This window comes from Falco biarmicus, chromosome 12, assembly GCF_023638135.1.
Source record: "Falco biarmicus isolate bFalBia1 chromosome 12, bFalBia1.pri, whole genome shotgun sequence".
Lineage (NCBI taxonomy): Eukaryota > Metazoa > Chordata > Aves > Falconiformes > Falconidae > Falco > Falco biarmicus.
This window is the reverse complement of record NC_079299.1, coordinates 13,553,055-13,572,697: the sequence shown is the minus strand read 5'-3', so window position 1 is coordinate 13,572,697 and position 19,643 is coordinate 13,553,055. Positions and strand designations below refer to the sequence as shown.

The 19,643-nt window shown below is 40.0% G+C and overlaps 1 protein-coding gene across 7 annotated transcripts in view; it reads right to left on the bottom strand.

Annotated features, from left to right (window-relative positions):
* The window catches only part of EML4 (EMAP like 4), a 162,996-nt gene that overhangs the window by 73,315 nt on the left and 70,038 nt on the right, over nt 1–19,643 (bottom strand). For all 7 annotated transcript variants that reach the window (XM_056357045.1, XM_056357047.1, XM_056357046.1 and 4 more), the window contains one exon: nt 198–380. In XM_056357045.1, coding sequence (XP_056213020.1) covers nt 198–380 — 183 coding nt within the window. The remainder of the gene's footprint in view (nt 1–197; nt 381–19,643) is intronic.

Below are 19,643 nucleotides of genomic sequence, written 5' to 3'. Positions count from 1 at the left end.
AATGTTAGCAAACAGCAAAATTAATAAGCATGTTTCAGATATCTATTAGCTACATACTATAAAGCCACTCAAAAAACTAACCTCTCCACCTCAACCTGCCTTTCCAAATGAGAAAGGAAAAAAAGAAGTTATCAATTGAGAACATTCCCAATTATAACCTTCTAACTCTAGAAAGAATTTACCCAATACAGGCTTACCTTTATTTGGTGCTGATTTTCTCACAGCAGCTACATGGTCTTCAGAGATAGCGAGACGCCTTAGCACATCAGCCAGCGCTGCTTTTAGCACGGTGATTTCATCTTCTTGTTGCTGCACTCTCAGCTCCAGGGCTGAAAGGCGGTCCTGGACATCAGATGTGCTCGCAGCTGAGATGCTGTCATCTGTACAGCAGGAAAGCAGAGCAGAAAGAGGCATTCAACTGTTTTGTTCTAAACTAAAAGCCACAGAAAGAAGTATGTACAGCACGAGCATGTCCGACCCATCATTTTCAAATACTGAAGACATTCAAACAAGCATGTTCAGGCAAATAAGGAATGGATATTAAGTTAGACACATCAAATTAATGCTTCAAGACAGAAATGTTACTGATCATTAGCTAAGACAGAAGGCTTAAGGAGCGTGGCCCTATTACCATCATAAGAGGCAATGTGTTTTCTGTTAAAATAGCATAGAAAGAAAAACATGCTTACCAGTAGAAGGAAGACTGAAACAGCTTATTTAAATAGCCAACTGAATTATCTAAAAAGCTATAAAACTGCGGTAAAATTTTGCAATATATTCTTTTGGAACTGTTGAAGAATTTTAACTATGATCCTTAATAATAAAGCAAGTTGTAAAGTTAAAAAAAAAAAAAAGCCACTGTTGAACATGCAAGTATTGCCACTTGATGCAATTAGGTCATGGCTAACAATCTCAATTTAAATGGTCTAGATCAGAGTTCTTAACTTCAATTCCTTCTCTAACTTTCTTCACATCACCACCCTGTATGTGCCAAAAAAGCATATGGCATTGTAACATTTGGCCTGAAGTGAACAGAAAATAAATATGCTACAAAAAGGTTCCAAAAGTCTGTCTGGCCACACAGAGATAGTTTAGCATTAAAGGCGTAACGCAGCCAAATCTATTCTTCAGTGGTAAGAAGGAAATTACAGCTTCTGCGTACTCTTTGCCTTTGACAGTTCTTTGCATTATTTCTGCCAAGCCAAAATAACACGTAACAGATTTTTGTACTTGGCTGTTCCAATAATTCACAGGCCAAATGCATTAAAAAAAAAAAAAGCCAACAACACAAAAAGTAGTAGAAGAAGAAAAGATCATAAAATAATTTGTTGCTTTATCACAAGGTACCAAATTTCCATTTCTTATCCATTTTGGTTTAGCCTTAGTGAAAAGTCAGGAAGTAACTTCTAATACCGGTTTACAAAATTTACTTGTATTACACAAACAGACAGTATAAGTCCATATTCTATGAAATACATATAAACAGTGAATTTACATGTAAGGGTAAAATAGCTGGTATTACTACCGCGATTGTATACAATCTAAACTTTAGTTCACTAATCTCATGAAGACATACCAAGGGGAAAAAAAAAAAGTTAATATAAGCCACAATCCTTAATCTTTGAAATACTTGCATAAGGGCACTTCTAAAATAAATGTAAGCAAAAGAAACACTAAGACAAGCCCCTCCAATGAATAATTATTACACAAGAAAGAGATTAAAGAGTTTAACGCCAACTTCCATTCAGTTAAAATGCGATACTTGCTACGGAAAGACCAAGAATTGAACCAACCAAAATAAAGAATCACAATAATACCTTCACAACACAAAATTCCTACAAGGAATTACAAAACAAACTATTATTAGTAGTGAAATGTACTCATAACTATTATTAAACTGAAAGCAATGATTAAGATTACATTGATAAAACAACTCCTACAAGACGACAGCTTTGCATATTGGTTTAACTCACCATTTGGTTAAACCAAAGCAGAAGTGTATCCCTTCATGGTTAATACTGCATTAATTCAGGCTAATAAATAAAAAGAACTGCAGGGGAATTAATAAGGCATGTAATCAGACTGAGATCTGGAGACAACAGATCAGAACAACTCTGAAGAAAACACTGTAGCATCACCAGTCATAACTGTACCTCCTATATACAGAAATATTATTTTAACAGCTCTACAGGCCAACATATCCAATGCTCTCTCAAAGGTACAAATCCAGACCAGCGACAGCTACCCCAAGTCGATAAGGACTGTTAAGATTCTTTTATTAGCATCCTCATTTTCAAAACATAAACCTCTATCTGTTTTCAGGAGCTAGTAGAAGTTCCTACAAGCACACATACCTATGCAGCATATAAAAAGGAACTAAGGTAAATTTACATTAATTCATGAAGAAAAGCTTTTACTTTAGAAAAGTAAATGGGACTTAAAAGAAGTACCATGTAATTAATACTTTTGCTATCCTTACAATATTAGCCTTTAAATATATGCAGTGGACCAGTCAAAATGAACACTGCAGAAAATAATTACAAGTTACAAAACATTATAATCTTTATAACTTATCTTACACCGGGTAGCAGTCCGAACAGAAGAGAAAAGTTTGACATTTCTTTAAAGAAGAAAAAAAGAAAGAAGAAAAAAATGAAAGCTTAACTTTTTTCCTTTATTGCCTGCCAAAGTCTTTAATTAATGAACTATTAAAAGGTCTTATAATGGATAAATTATGGATTAATTACCATGCTGGATAAATATACAGCAGATCACTACAAAACATTTGTAAAAGGAATAAGTAACTACGTCAAATCATCATTTTAGAAGCCAGACTTTATTGTGTTCCCTGTGTGAAGTCCAAATAATAGTAATTACCAAACCAGGAAAGCCCAGGAAAGCCTCCGCTCTTGGTCTGTCTCTCTGATCAGCACAGATGCAAGTGCTCACCCCGATGGGGCATATTTTTTTCTCCACCAGTTACTAACATTAACTAGACTGTTTCTGCTGGACCTCAGCACCCCAAAAACCCTCACACAGCAGATGGCTTCTGCAGCTCCCGAAGCCACAGTCAGTAATTAGGAACTCCAAAGGAGAACGGGAGAGCAAATCTTTCTGCCCTGGAAGGGTGAGTTGCAATGCTTTGACCTCCCCCATGTATCAAATGAGATTGTAGAGGAGCTGGCCAACGTTCACCTCTGTGACCTGTGCTACAGAGGCTTAAACCCTAGACAGGGTATGGAGAGCCAGAAGGACCCTCAACTTCAGCCCAGCACCTTGTCAGAGGTCATAGCTGTATAGATGGGGTGTGAGTAGGACACCAAGAAGGTTAAGCCATTTCGCTGATTCAAAAATAGGCAAAGCGATGGGTTATGCGTGTACAATGAGCAAAAAGACATTTCAAACCACCAGTGGCTGCTCTGCAGAGAGGGCACACGAGGCACAGCAACTGAAAGAAGCCAGTAGCAAGAAGATCACTAGGAAATCAAGAATATTTTGGTTGATCAACGAACACAGTAGCACACTGGGAAGATATTTTATTGTTCTTTATCACTCTACAAAAGCAGCATCTGTTTCAAGTGATGACAATCATCTATTACCCTGGCAACTGTTAGAGGATTAAAATGAATGATTCCCAACCCAAATACCTCACCCATGACAGCAAATATTCAACTGAAGTCCAACATGCCCTTCTTGGCAATGTCTTGAAAAGTCAGTCAGCTAGGGATTAGCTTAGAAGAAGATGCTGTGAAAGTAAACACAACTGCGATCATTTTGACAAATCTGCACATTACAAAACTGTACTTTTTTTTTTATAGAAGTTTTCAAAATCTCTTCCAGATTTCTTCTTCTGTTAAAAATACATTATTATAATCTAAAGAACTATTGCAAAAGATGTTTGAACTAAAATCTCTCTTCAAGGGCATGCCCTTCTCCCTTCAGGGGGGGAAAAAGCTCTTAAACAAGTACAAAGTCAGTCACCTGTGAAGAGAAGTTAATCTCCTCCCCTCCCCCTCCTCTTTTCCCACTTCCAAACATCTTGCCATCGTGCTGTCTCAGGTATCTATCCAGACCTTCCATGAGCCACTCTTAATTTACAAAACCAGAGGAAGATTTATATATTTAGAGAGGGAAACTTGTTAAGGGAATATAGCAAGAAATCTGCAAGTGCAGTTGACCATTCATTCACCGAATTAATTTTAAAAAGACCTTCTTAGTTATCTGGTTATTTTAATTCCAACCAAGTGTCATAGTTTCTGATGTGTTGGTCACATTTCCCAAGCTGTCCATGACCTATGCCTTCAAAAGAGCCACTGGGAACAAGATTCACTGCAAAAAAAGCATCATCTGCTGCACTTGCTGGTAGCGGATCACAGATGTGGATCTAAGGTCCTTCAATCTTAAAAAGTGGTTTAAGATACGAGTATTGACACTCAAATGACAGCAAAAACATGCCAGGCCTAAACATACAGTACTGTAACTTCCAAAAAGATGTCTTATTATTTTATCCTAGTCCACTACTTTGATTTTTAATTTTAGCCGTTAAAACATCAGTTCTTCCTGCTTTTACAGTAAGCACAGATGTGTATGGGATGCTTGTATTCAGTACTCATGAGACATCTGGATGATCCTAAAAATGAGGGTTCATTTTTTACCGCCAGTGAACAGCACTGAACAGACTCATTAAGCCGCGTGGGACCCCTCACAGTCATGTGTCAAACCACTCCCAGCAGAACACACAAAGCATCAGCTCAAACTACCCCTCAGACTTTGGCCAGGAACTTCAAAAACGGGTATCCAGCACACAGTGATGGTACTTAACAAACCTCCCAACCCATGGATCACTCCTCGCCTCACATGTCACCAATCAGGCACGTGAGCATAAAAGCATTTGAAAAGCATCATCCTTTATCGCTCACTGCCTGTGAGAAATTTGAACTGACTACATTTGACAAAAATATATCTTACTACTGAACTGCCTATGCTGGGGCCCCTCAACAATTCCAGACCAACCATTATCACTCCTCTGAGTCAATTCCTCCCAGCCTCGACTAAACATAAGGGCTTCGTTTTACACATAAGCAACATTTCAGAAAAACAGATTCTACAAACTCCAGCACACGGAAATTTAAACCACAGGGTGGAAAATCCTACATTTTATCCAATAAAGCCACACAAACCACAGATATTTTTAAAACCCTGTGTGCCATGGCACCCACACGGTTTTCTGTGTTTCCCCCAGAGTGGTATGAGTCTTTTATTACAGAAAAGTAACAGAAATTACTTGGACTGGTATAAAGATCTGCCTGACAATTTCAGGGAATAATTGGCCCAAAAAACCCCTCTCTCACTAGGGCTACAAACTGTCCATATGCTCAGGACGGTATGTATTTGCACAACTTGTAATTTTTATTCTGAAGAACAGTGAATAATTTGACTCTGGATGAGGCTTGCATTTCCCAAGAGATAACTGACAAATTTGGTTTTCCTACCATGTTAAGTGAAACATAATTCTCTGCAGTTTTCTGCAGCCCACTTGTTGTATGACTAGCTTATAAAGGGTGCAAAGATCAGGAATTCTGTTGCATATCTCCAATACATAATCTCAAAAAAATACCACCAACCCAAACCCAACCAAACAAAAAAAGCAGAATCTGACTCCACACTTTTTCCCACAGTATCTCCTTCACTTCCTCCAGATGCCAACACACAGACAAATTATCTTGGTTTTGTAGAGGACACAGGTCACGGCAAGAAAAAGAGAACAGGAATTAAAACACACAACACAAATGTGGAAGATTAAAAAATCTTCCCCCTCCCCCCGCCCCCCCCAATGATACAGTATTAGTATTAAGTTCTAACGTGTCCCTAGAAGCTAGACCTGGTGCCATGGAAGTGCTGTGGGAAGTTCTCCTCAAATTCTCCCTTCCTGCAAATGCAAGACATTCTCAATTACCCCACATATATCTGACCTCCTTTGCTACTTCTTTGTTCTCTTTCCCTAATCTCCCCAATTTTTCCATTCAGAATTTAAAACAATGCTCTGCTTGATACCACACTTATTGCCAGCGACAAAGCTTAAGTTCTTTCTTTACTTTCTTGTAAAACAATAATGCAGATGTTTTGAGATGGGTACAGGTAACTCATTGACTGCAGACAGTGGTTGCGCCAACTCATGGCTCTCATACACTGCATGTTAGCACTTCCAACCCTAGCTAAACCTCACATTTCTCTCTTCCACGGCCATTTCTTTAGGTTTTCAGTAAAGCTGCATGTGGTCAAACACTACTCATCTTCTCAGGGTTGATGCTGCACAAGGGCCATCATGTTGACAAAACTGCCTTCCTTGTACAGCTCATGAGATTATTTAACATTGTATAGTTCAATCTTATTTTAGTCCCCTACAAGCTAGTTAATAAAAATAAAAAAAAGGACATATTACTCTCCACTAGCCTTTCACAAGCCATCTAACAAGTCCACAGCAAGCAGTAAATCTATTTGCACAGATCCTACTGCAGAATCAGACCATAAATTAAGAGCTCGATGTCTAGGGGATAGTGCCTTAAACATCAGAAGTGAGCTTCCCAACGCTCATCTGCATTTTTGATCATAAACCATGTAAAAAGATTGCTTATTACTCACTTTAAAATACATCAGTGCAATCCACCATGTTAAATGATGGATACAGAACCTGACCATAAAACCCCCACAAACAACAAACAACCCAGCCTCCCCAACCCCAGAAAACTCCCACCAACCCTCACTCAAGTCTGAAAATCTAGACTGTGTCTAAAAACCTCAGCCAAAACTCTGAAAGCAATATAATTTGTGTTGTTGAGAATTTATGCATGACTTGAACTGGTCCACCTGGAATAGAACTGAACAGGTCTGTATATAACTGTATAGATAATCATACAGCCCAAAATTCAATTTAGAAAAACAAAAGGGCCGTAAAGTAGAAATTTAAATTGTTACAGCACAGCATTAAATTTTAAAAGAAAAAAAAATATATTAACTACATTGGACAAAGCTTCCTTAGGAATTTTCAATTAAGCATGACATACTTTCATTATACAACTGCAGGTTTTAGTCTATAGATGATCCATGATATAATTTTACTGTAGCACATGAATGCTCTGCAATGCAGTAGTTGCTACTGATCTTTTCTATTTGTGGGCTGCTTTATGGTTTATTTGAAGCAAGTTTATGCCCACGAGCCTACTACTGCACCATTACATTATATAGTACATCATCTATGTTTTCAGGCAATCTCATTTTAAAGGGTTGGTCTGACATGTAAGATGATCTGCCACTTTAACCCTAACAATTAGTAGCTCTGTTTGTATATGCTAAACAGATTTGTGCACACAGGCTTTCATATCTATTTTTTTCCTGACATGAAAAACCAAGGGAGAGAAAAAAATAAAAGAAGATACAAAAACATCCTGAAAAAATAACTTTGTAATAAACAGAAGTTATGATAAAAATATATTTGTAATAAGCCCGTGCATCTGCTGCTGCAAACACTCATATTATTTTTAATACAGATAATCTAGAAATACATCAGCATGAGAATTGCAGGGCATAACTCCACCCATGCTGTATTTGACCAACACGAGTGTTCCGCTTGCCCAAGTTTCTGGTAACTATAATTTATTGGGCATACAAGTTCTAAGAAGAAACAGATCAGACTTTGTACTCGCCAATACAAGTTTTGATGGGTAGACTGAGAAAGCAAAACAAAGCCAACACTTACATACACTTCTCGTATTTGACATTGGTATCCATGTAATTACCATGTAATGGAGGCAGGTAATTAGGCTGGTGCTGTCACGTATCCTTCCCCAACTGAACACTTTGTATCAGCTCCACCGCCATTACGATGCATCAGTAGGATCATTCACGGGATTTTCACCACTGAAGAAGTCCTGCGGTTTTTAAGTATTTTTCTTCCTCTAACACTGCTTAGCTCTTGATGTTCCTGATACTGTTCTGAAGCTCAGGACTCTTCGGTGCTTGGCCTTCCACCAACATGACAAGCCCTTACCTTCCAAAATAGTGTTTCTGCAACAGGTGAGCAACCTCTACCCTCTGTAGACAGAACTCATGGTGGTTACAGGTACACGCCTGGGATCCCCCATGTAATTCTCTCAGCAGCAATCCCAGTCTAATATCTGATGCCACTCTATTTTCACGTCATAACAGAAAGAGGGGCTGAGAGCATCTTTTCTAACACATACGCTTGGAAGCTCCTGCAGCAATCAAAGAGACAGCTGCAACGAGCTGCTCCAAGTTAGGCATGCATTAAAAACGCTCCAGCACACATGTATTACTACTCCTCTGTTGAAAGTATTTCATGTTGTGCTAGAAGCATTAGAATATATGATATTCTAATATAGAATGACATGATAAAATGCTAATTTAAAAATTAATAACTTCACCAAGCATGAAACTAAGCTAAAAATTTCAGGACCTGGATTCACTTCCCCTATCCTCCCTCATGCCCAAATGGATCTAATTAAAATTTTCTAACGAAACAACTTCTCACATGCTGAAGAGGGACTGGATCTCTGACACCGTCCGCTCCACCAAGGGTTCTGCACCACGAGCAGATGGCACCCTAGCCACCCCACGCAGGATCAACAGGCTCCAGCTCTGCAGGACAGAGGGGAAGCCAGACACTGCCTGGGGCTCCAGGGTGGCCAAAGCAGGACAGCATCTCTCCCACACTCCCAAGGCTGCACGGAGGGAGGAAAAACCTGCATGTCCTGCCTAACTTGAAACACTGGACACCAGCATTGAAAAGTGATGAGCTCTCACAGGTAGGTGGCCAGAAGTGGTCAGGCTCTTGATGCCTACAGGACTGTCCTACCCATGCACTTTGACAATCAAGTCTTCAGCGTTTCAAATTGGGCAATTACTTAATTAGAAAATCAGATAATTAGCAGATGCTTTTGACCTTAATCTCTTTTTAACTTCACTCTTCATCTGCTAAATACAACCATAGTCCCACACCGCATAAAACTTAACACTTACGGGCTACTGAGGCACTACCGTAAGTACTACAGCAGTCGATATTTAAATTCATGCACGTATTTGAAAAGCAAGACAAAAAGCCTTGCCATAAACATAACAGAGGGAGACACGCAAAGAAAACAAAGGCAACTCAAAATACCAAGCAACTGCTTTTTAGGCAAAATCACCTTTTCCAAGTTCTGACTTGGGGGAGCTATGATCGAGCAATTAAAGGCTGCATCTTAATACTGCTACAATCCACAAGATTAAATATAGGCTTGAGAGACTACCCCAATTCTGACTTTCATGTTAAGTCTTTGACTTCCCACTCATAACACTTTTCTTTAACCATATGTCTTTACTGCATAAATCTACAAAAGACAGCATCAATTGTCAATGATCTGCTCAACACAACAAAGGATAATAATAACCATATTCAGGCTCAGACAAAAGTACCACTATTGAAAACATCACAAATCCAGCAAACATTGCACAGTTCACCAAAAAACATGGGATCATCTGAAACACTCTGGTTTTCCTGGAGTATTTTGCAAACTCATTTGCAGGCAAGGAAGTTGGTGTGAAGGCTTGTAAATGGAAAGGGAGGGCAAAGGAGGGGGAAAAAAGAATTAAAGAGTACTCACAGTAATCTAGGAGGGGGAAAAAAGAATTAAAGAGTACTCACAGTAATCTCAGATTCTCCACCTGTCCCTTGCAGCCCTCCCTGTCCCCATGCCACTTATTTTTTAACTGCTTTTGTCAGAGCGATGGTGATAATTCCTGCTCAGAGAACGGTCCATATATGTAGGGTATCTTTTTGTCAGAAATTAAACCCCAGAGGTAACCTTTATGAACTGATTTTCCAAAATATTTCCAATGTATTTTTTCCAGTAATGTGCCAATAAAATCCAAGTTTGCAAAACATTCAATCTTTAGATTGTAACAATGTATAGGAAGTCCAATGTCCCCCATCACTGTAGTGCATCTCCTCTGCTGCAAAACATCTGAATTCAGTAGTACCAACATACTTTTACTCTGAAACTTACAGAAACCTGCCAACACCTTAAATATTTATTGTTTATTCAGGCAGCAAACTTACCTGAGTTTTTGTTTGTGATATGCTTTTAACAAGAACATAAAAATGTTCTTGTCCTGGAGAAAAATTATTTCTACTCTTTGAAGCTTGCCATATTCTCATCAATTCTAGGGTATAATTTCAGCAGCAAAACAGAAAAGCACTGAAATCATTCAGTGAGATAACATCAGGCAAAGCAACATACCCTCTTCTTTTACAGATACAATTTATTTTGTACCATGCAATGTTTATTTCAAAATTTTACTAATCTCAAATCCTGAAACACAAATTAATAATCTCCAGCTTCTGTTATCGAGCAATCAAGTTAGACATTATCACTGTAATTAAAAGTGTTGGAACATTTCTGAAATTTGTTGTTCTGGCTGCTTCATTGTACTGCTCTTTTTTCTTTCCCCCAGGACTGATATCTAATTTGTAACATCAAAAATACCACTGTACAAACTATGTTTCTTTGATCTCATTCTACGGTATTCTAAACTGCTCTATCATAAATGCCACTACGAAAAAATCCAACAAGTCAGGAAAAATAAGAGTGCTGGTCTATTTTATTTATTTCCTTTCCCAAAGAAATACTTTTTTGTCCTTAGTGTTCACTTACAAATCTGGTTTGTAAAGGTTGTGCAGCTGTCAGTGGTTGCTTGTGTTTCACAGGCAATAGGATGTTATCTTGCAGGCTTAGTATTATGTTTACGCAACAAGAATAGCCTCCTATTGAAATGACGGATATGCATATAAAAATACCAGTATTAGTGTACTGCCACATTAAAGAGATTCACTTCTTGATATCGATTCCAAACACAGACACAGTGCACGCTGTTCTCACTCAACTTCATTTTCCTTTGTGCTTAAGGGAAAACTGCTTAAGCTTGTCCTCTGCAGCATCATTTCAGGCCCCAAATTCAGCCTTTAAGTGCAGACACCCCTGCTCAGCAGCACTCCCCCAAATTCACAGCGAGCCTCTCAGGGGTACCTTGACGGGAGGGCAGGATGCCACACTTCCCATGGGACAGTCCTGCACCCCCTCCCAGGGAGGCTGGCGGCTCTCCACAGGCCACCAACTCACAGTAATTTGGTTTCATGGCACTGGCATTCCCCTGGGCACTCGGAGGTCCTTCTCCCAAAACGCTTCCCTACCCTGCGGGGGAAGCCCTCCCTTTGGGCTCTGCAGGGCAGAGTGGTACCCGGTGGGTTTCTGTGCTCAGCAGAAATGCGCTTACACCAGAGGAGGGGAGAGGCACCAGGGCTGCTGTACACAGCAGGGTATCTGAAGGCTCTTATCTCTCCAAGTCACAGGACACGGTGATTTCAGATAAAGGTAAAATCTGTTTGGAAAGAGACTTAGCAACTCGCTGCCTGATCTTAGTTTTCTGGTATTTCAGGTATAGGAATTTCTTCCACTTATGCAGAGCCCTATACGTCACTGCTTCATTACCTCTCCGTACCAGAGCCCATTCAGTAAAATGCCAACTTTCTTTCTGACAAGCTAAAGTGACCTTGAAAAGTTATCATCCTTCTTTACATTTCCTTATCCAAAAGCTAAGGATGACAATGTAAAAAAAAAAAGCTCTATTAAGAGGGAGTAATAATTATAAAGGAGTATTAATCCCCATGTCTGGTTTTGTCCTGTGACCACCCACCAGAGCTGAGGCGCTGCTGCAGCCGGCCCAGGGCAACCAGTCACACTTGCGTGCCCATCATGCTCCGACCCAGCGGGCAGCATCTCCTGCAGGAGGCACCTCTTATCCCAGCTCCGCACTGAAAACCTTACACTCACTATTGCAGCAGGAAACCTGGTCTCGTGGTCATTAAACCTCTCCTGTACCTTGTAGGCAAGAACAGACATAAGGTGTGCTTTTGATATTTTTAAAAGTTCACTGTTCCTTGGGAGCACGAGACTAAATCTCTCTGATCACAAGTTAGATCCAGCACAACACTTGCAACAGCAGCAGCCAAAATCCTACTTTCATTTACCTCCACCAAGACGCCTCCCCAGATGTTGCCACTGGTTGCAGCTTTTGTACTAGAGGAACACCTCTACAACAACTACTGCTTCTTCCAGGTGGAACCAAATAAACAGCAGTTTTGCAAGGTTTTGTTGCATAGAAAGGAACTAAAACCTCTCTGTACAAACTACTCGTGTTATAGCCACTGCTCTCTGCTTAGTTTCAAGAATAAAGCACAAGCTGCATGACTCCCACACAGCCAACCTGCAAGGTGGTATCTGCAACTACTCATCACACATTAGTCACAATCTCCATTTCAGTTACTACAGAGGAGCAAGTATTGGGAAATAAAAGGGAATATTTTCACATTGTATGTCACAGAAAACGTTTCAGACCAGACAGCAAGCAGAAATAGCTATACCGGTATAAGTCAACAGCCACCCTCAAAAAGGGGAACCGAGCATAAATGTAATTAAAAAACCCGACTAGTTCTTTACTTAAACTCCTTTTTTATTATTATTTTGTTAGCAAATAAATAGCCCCAGCGAAGCTTTGAAGTTAACACCTATAAACAAGGTGTGGGTGGAAAGCATTGCTCACACCTTGCCTGCCACTGTGGCTGCTGCTGCTGCCTGACAGGAGGCTGACTGCTTGGGCATCGATCCTGCCGTTCTGCAACCCACCACATCTGAACAGCTGCAGAAGTATTTAATATCAAAATTTATTATTTTACAAAGAAAGATACTATTTTAACCAATTCAGACGGCAGATCTACCATCAACCATTGCCACGTTTTCCTTCGCATGGGCACTATCAAAGGTAAGTTTCCACAAATGCTCCACAAAAAAATGCGGTAACTGTGAAATTAAACTGGCTTAATTGATGAAGAACTCTTGAAGAGCATAACAGACTTCAGTATGTGTGACTACACATGTATTTTAAAACATTATAGTTAAGCTGCTTCCACAGAAAATAATACATGAAAATGAAGCCAGTTTCAATGACAATTTCAGTTGCTAATCCTGGCACTATTATACCTAAAATGGAAAAGTCCACTGGAAAAGAAGGAATTAGGTCTCATCTTTATTTAGGCTAAGCCATAAAGCAGGCTTCAGAACCAATTCACCTGCAAGCAAACACAAACACACAGACACAGTGTTATGGGATGATACAACTTCCCAGAGAAAAAACAATCACCAAACAGAACATGCTGGACAACACAGGCAGGCTAAGACCTTCTAAGATTTCACCTTGAACATATTTTACATAGAAGTCCTGCACAAAACTGAAGTGTCACAATTGCTACTGATAAATCATATGAAACCATCATGAATGCATGCATGGAATTTGCCTGCATGGGAAAAACATATGCCTTTTCATAGGGATACCTTTTCCTTCCTTCTCAAAGGATCCTGTAGGAAAACGCATACATTTCTTATGTGGAAGGTTTGCCAAATTTTCTAAACCCAAAAGAGATCATGTTTCTATCAAAGTTGCTTTAATACATCACACCTTGTATTATAAACAGATTACTCATCTGTTCTTTCCACAGATGGAGCCTCTGAAGCAAAAAAAAAATATTCCAGGTTTCTTTTCCTACTATTTGCTACAAAGCAACAGTTTTTAGGTACAGAAAAGATCCCTGCAAATAGCAAGGGAGACAGGACTGATCATGGATGTGTCTAGTATTAGAAATGATCAAGTACCACAAATACTTGATAGGGAAACAAGAATTAAATCTGGTGTGGACTAAGTAACAGCAGTGTCACAAGCCAGAATTAAGCTGCATTTTTTCCCGTTTTCCTCCTTCTTCCCCAAAATCAAGTTATTAATTTATCAAGAACTGACATCAGTCAGTCTCCTCAGAAAGAGGAATCTTTATGTGCTAAAATACAGAAGTTCAAAAAGAGAAGGAGTATTTTGCTACAAATGCACACCAGCACCAATGCAACCGGGCAGCCTCTGCATTGCCACACAACCTGCCACGCCAGCCATCGCTCCCTTGCACACCTTCCTCAAAGCTCTTCAGTACACTGGGCATCACTTCCAGCTTTTAAGAAGAGATCAGGAAGAGCAATGCTAGGTAAAGCCTGCCCGCAACCCATAGAAATAAAATTTACAGTTTCATACTAATACACTTCAAATTAATGAAGTGAAAAATGTATTGGAAAAAGCTATATATCATCGGTCTCCAGTGTCTGCAATTCGGTTCTCTTTTAAAAATCCTGGAAATTTCTCTAATTGTGTATCATATCTGGGGGGGGGAACAATCTAAAGCCAAAAAAATAATATTTATTCTGAAAGTACCTATCATCTCAAACAACAAAATTACCCAGTTTATTCATCTAATGCTTATGCTTTAAGATTCATTCATTCTGCGCACACTTGTTAAGCATTAGCTATACTAATTCAGATATTTATACATATAAGAACCATCCAGAAGCATGCTATTTCTATATAATACTGGCAACCAAAATAACAGGATCCTTCATGCATGAAAAGGATCCCCCCTCCCCCTCAACAGAATACATCAATAACAAAATTGTTTTATACATTTTCAGCATCTTCTAACCTTTCCGATAATCTTATTTTATGAATTGTATTTTATCTTTAGTGTTAGCATGAAAGAATTAAAACCGAGCAAGTATGAGAATGTTCTTTGGGCTGTGACCCGGGGGACGGCCACCTAAACCACCAGGGAGTGAGCCCAAGAGGGAGTTAACAGTATCACAGCTTCCATGTGGTAACTACTCAAGCACAGGCTCTTACTCAAGACTAAACACCAGGTTGTTTCACCTACTAATCTACATTTAGTAACTTACTGTGTCAACATGCTGTAAATTCCCACCTTCACTTAACCCTTTGCAACCCATGTGCAAGCCTGCACGCCAACTAGGTGTGGCCACCCCTTGCGACTTGCAGCTTACATAGCAAAAAGCCCTCGTACAAGAGCATGACACGAAACACAGCCGTCGAGAGAGCTGGGGAAGACCTCCCGGCGTCAACCCTCTAGCAGAGAGGACAAGTGACCCTTCTCCAGCAGCGCCACTGCTCTGGCATGGAGGGAGCACAGCCAGCAGCACAGCTTTGCCCCTGCCAAACCCCTGCCCAACACCCCCCAGGGCCACCCCACCACCGGCCACATAATGTAACCCCAATACAGAAATTGTACGTGGTCAGCACAAGCCACTCAGGAATAAAAAGCCACTTCCAGCTCTGATTTTTGCCCCTTTATCACCTAAGAAAACTAACTCCTAAAAACCTTACTGCTCAAGATACCATGCCACTAAAGCCACAGAGCAAAATGGGTAAAAGCAACGGTGGCAGCAGCATGCAAAAACCTGGAAGACCACCTCAGCTTCTCGTGGAAGGGAATGCTCCCTGTGATGCATTTCATAGGTATCAGAGGTCTGACTGCGGTATTCTCATGGTTTTAAATGCTTCCGAAGAGGAAACAAGGGCAAGCCCCAACTAATTAATGCATTTTTAGAGCGCACGAAGCACAAAAATGATGCTGGGAGAGAAAAGCAAAAGCAGAAGACATGACACCTAAATTCTATCTGTTTTTATGATACAGCAGAGCGTCTTCTCATCACACAATAAACCACTGTGACTAATGACTGTCATGTCTGGTCATTCCTTCTCCTTCCCTGTTCACAGGATGGGATCTGTAGGTCAGGCATGTTTTCTGTGTTTCTTTGCAAGTTCTGCTCTCAGAGCTGCTTTGGCTCACGGCAGAAGAGGCAGGCTGAAGAAGCACTTTAGTTCTGCATGCTGCAAAAGGGAGCTCTTCCAATGCTGCTGCTTTCCTGATTAGTTTTCTTATCCATGTGAAGCAGCAGCGTGACGCAGGGTTCATAAAGATACTTTCTTAGGTTTCATAATCTGGGCATCACTCAAAGTTTGAGAGCAAAGACTCAGTGCTGAGAAAGTGTGTGCAGTCTGAACCTTTTTATCTGACCTTTAACAAGTTTGCTGAGTCAACTGCACCTTTGATATTTCACTGGTTTTGATACGTCAGCAGCTTCCGAGCATGGCTTGCAGTTACTTCACCTTGCAATTGCCTTCTGCGACTGCTAAGAAAATGCTAACCATTATCATCCACAAGTCACCATTATCTCCTCAACCCCCTTTTGATGACTAATACATATTCCTAGAACTGTTAGAAGCAAGATGCCGAACAGGCAAAGCAGAAGAAACATTACCAAAAAACGTAACCACATTTTTAAAGGGTAAATATCAAGTTAAAGAAATCAAGTTTTTTCCATTGAGTCAGGGTAAGTATTAACCTTCTAAACAGTGTGAGATGCAAACTCCTATGGACACCTTTATGATAGTGGTAATTTGATGTTGTATCTACATAGCACTTCTGCTACAGGACAATACTGCAGGTATTTAGTCACATGCTACAGATTAATAAAGCAGTTATTTAGCAAAGTATGTACCTGATGCACTATTTTGGTTTCTCAGTCAAGACAGACATTGGAAGATTTTTAACGAGCTGAGTACGTGCAAACATCTACAGTGGGCGACATGCAGAGTCAAACAGTGTGTGTGACCTGGCAGGGGGATCCCCACAGCTCTGCACGACTGGCACTGCACCGGTCTGTACTGTGTGTGCACCGCTGTGTCACACCAGCCACGTCCCTTCCCTCAGTTACCTGGACAGGGGGTAGCATCTGAAGAGGAAATAGCACTCTGACAATAAATTTAATGTAATGAAGCCTGGAAACATCAGACAAGAATCCTAGCTGAAGATGTCAAACTGGTGTGGAAAATTATGCCAGCAAAAAGTGGTGGCTGTCATAATTCCATTCTATAAAGTACAGCATAATAAGCAAAGAAGCACACAAAAGGAGAGTAATTCCCCATCCATTGCTACATTTGGAAAGCTCCATTTCCAGCCATTTAAGCCCATCAATTACAAGCATGAATGATCACGTCTGCAAAAATGCAACCATTTGCATTCTTTTCTTGGTGACTACTGCTCTTCCTGGCAGGGACCAGTTTGCCCTTCTTTCAGGGGACCAATAGGAAGCAGAGAATTTCCCCCAAAATAAAGCCCAAAGCATTTGGACTACCGCAACCTTGGGGAGAAGGAGCTCCAGGTCTTACAGAATAGCTGGGTTGCATGTCATTATTTCTAGAGAATAAAACACTCTGCCTCCTTCAGCCAGGAAACTCACTGTGGTTCTTTAAGTGTGCTCCTATCAAATGTTGGGGTTTTTTTCTGGAAAACAGGAAAGCAAGTTCAGAGAAGCTACTAACAAATTTCTAGCCCAAGACTGTGGACAATACTATTCTAATATAGTTTTTAATCCTTTAAACCTCCTCACTGATATAACTTCCCGATAGCAAAAATGCTTAAATGAGTTTTGGGCCTATTAGCAAGCCTGACCCTCATCCCCCAGTGCAAATGGCTGCTCACTGAACTCTGGATTCATACTCGTGGTATGACAAAAGCCTTTCCCCTGGGTCCTGCCAGTTGGAATTCTTGTACTAGGTAAGCCGTGTAGGTTCATAAGGCAGGCTGCTGGGAATTCACCCTCCTTTGTAAAAATGTGTCAGCTGAAGGCAGGAGAACTCGCTCTGAGTCTGATATTTTGGGAGATGGAAATGACAACACAGACTGATTACTTAACAAGTACACATTACAAATAATTTAAACTAGTTTTAAAACAACTAGCTATGACAGCACTGACTCTCACATAGTTAAATTGCGTGTCAAATGCACCAAAATCCACAGCGAGTTAAATTTTCAATCAAACACTGAATATTGTAACATTCTAGGTGAATCAACTAAGAGGATACAGACTTTTTCAGACTTTTTTTTAGTTGTTTTTTTTTATAAGTATTAAGATAGTGATATGGAGTTTTGTATTTATCATCATTATTACTGGTAGCACCTAGAGTAAGGCTAGCTGAAAAGTTTTCAATGCAATTACAACAAAAGCTGTCTTGTTTAGACAGGCTTCACTGCATCAACACAAATGTTGTAGTTGTGGCAGTGCAAGACAAGAAACAAACTGTTTAGCAAGATGTAATCCCCTGAAATAGGCTGCTACTTGGTTTATTTAACTGGTCCCCATCCAGTACCTAACTATTTTAGGTAGAATATCAAGCTGCAAGTAGGACTTCTATGTCAAATTTGTCTATTTTTGCCTACGTCATAGGCACTAGAAAGAAAAATGCCCTTGTGACATCTAAATACTTAAACCAAAGTTCCTTACATAAGATACTAACTCAAAGTAAGTACTTCTCTGCAAGCGCGCAGGCAGGGAAGCGAGGCAGCAGGAACAGCACCATGCACCAGGCATGTCGCTCCCTGCCAGCGAGGCAGAGAACAAAGCTTCTGCTGGCCGAGCTGCCCTCCATGGCACGGTGAGAGCCCCTGGTGCGCAGCACCAAGCCTGAGGAGGGCTTGGTCTCACCCCTGTAGAAACCCTGCAGGGCCACCGCAAGATGACCACCACCTTTACCATCAACACCTCCAGCAACTAGCAAATCCCCACTGTGAAACACCCCCCAAGAAAACTCTCTACTAATCTTAACATTAAAGATAAATGCATACAAATCAATCTAAGATTCTGCAAGCAATAATGCCTACAAATCTGAGGACATTGGTGTTGGGGTTTTTTTCCATTTATAAATTCTGTTTACAATGTCGTGTCGTTGGAAGCAAACATTTAATCAAGAAGCGTGCCAAACTGAAGTTTTGTTTACAGGTAAATATTTTCCTTGGTCAAATTGAAATTTTCTATCCTGATCTGTATCACTTAAGCTAAATTCTACCCCAGGTTTAATTTGATACCTAAGATTTTCCTGAAGGGATGTGTTATGACATAAGCCCTTGTCTTAGCTTTAGTTATAACCAGCTAATTAAATACAAGTAGGAAAAAAAAAAGAAGGCATCCCTACTGACATCAAACAAGCTTTTTTAAAAATCTAATTAAGTTGCCCATCAGCACTGATATCCCATATGTTAAAAGGGAGTACTAGTTCCTCCACTACAGAATTAGAATTTATTTTTAGCTTTGGCAAGAACTGAGCAACTGGATGTATGTACAATGATACCTGTGCACAAAACAAATCAAAATTAAAGAGAAGGTAGAGAAGTTCTATAGAAAAGGATATCACTATAGGACACTTACTAAAAAAAAATTAAGTTGTCCCCCAACACCTCACCTGAAATACCATACTGTTAGTACAAAGCCTTAATCTTCTAATAAAGCGAGAACAAGCATGTATGGCCAAAAAGTTTTACAAAAATAAACTCTTTCTACAGCTTAATCTCAGGCTTTTTCCTGCTGATTACCACTGCAAAGTTGCTGAAGGCCCTCAAGGCAAGGAGCTCTCAAGGATGAGGTTAGAAATTTCGTATGAACAAAGCACTTGTTGATTCTCCATCATACGAGCTTCTTATCACTGTGAGTTTACTTGCAAGTAAACACACATTGCTCAGCAAACTTTATATAAAGGTATATTAGGTCTAATAACATAAGCAGGAATCAAGCTTTAAATCAGCAGAACACATTACACTGCTAAGACTATCCATAGTCACATTTTCTTTTAATTATAAATGCTGTCTT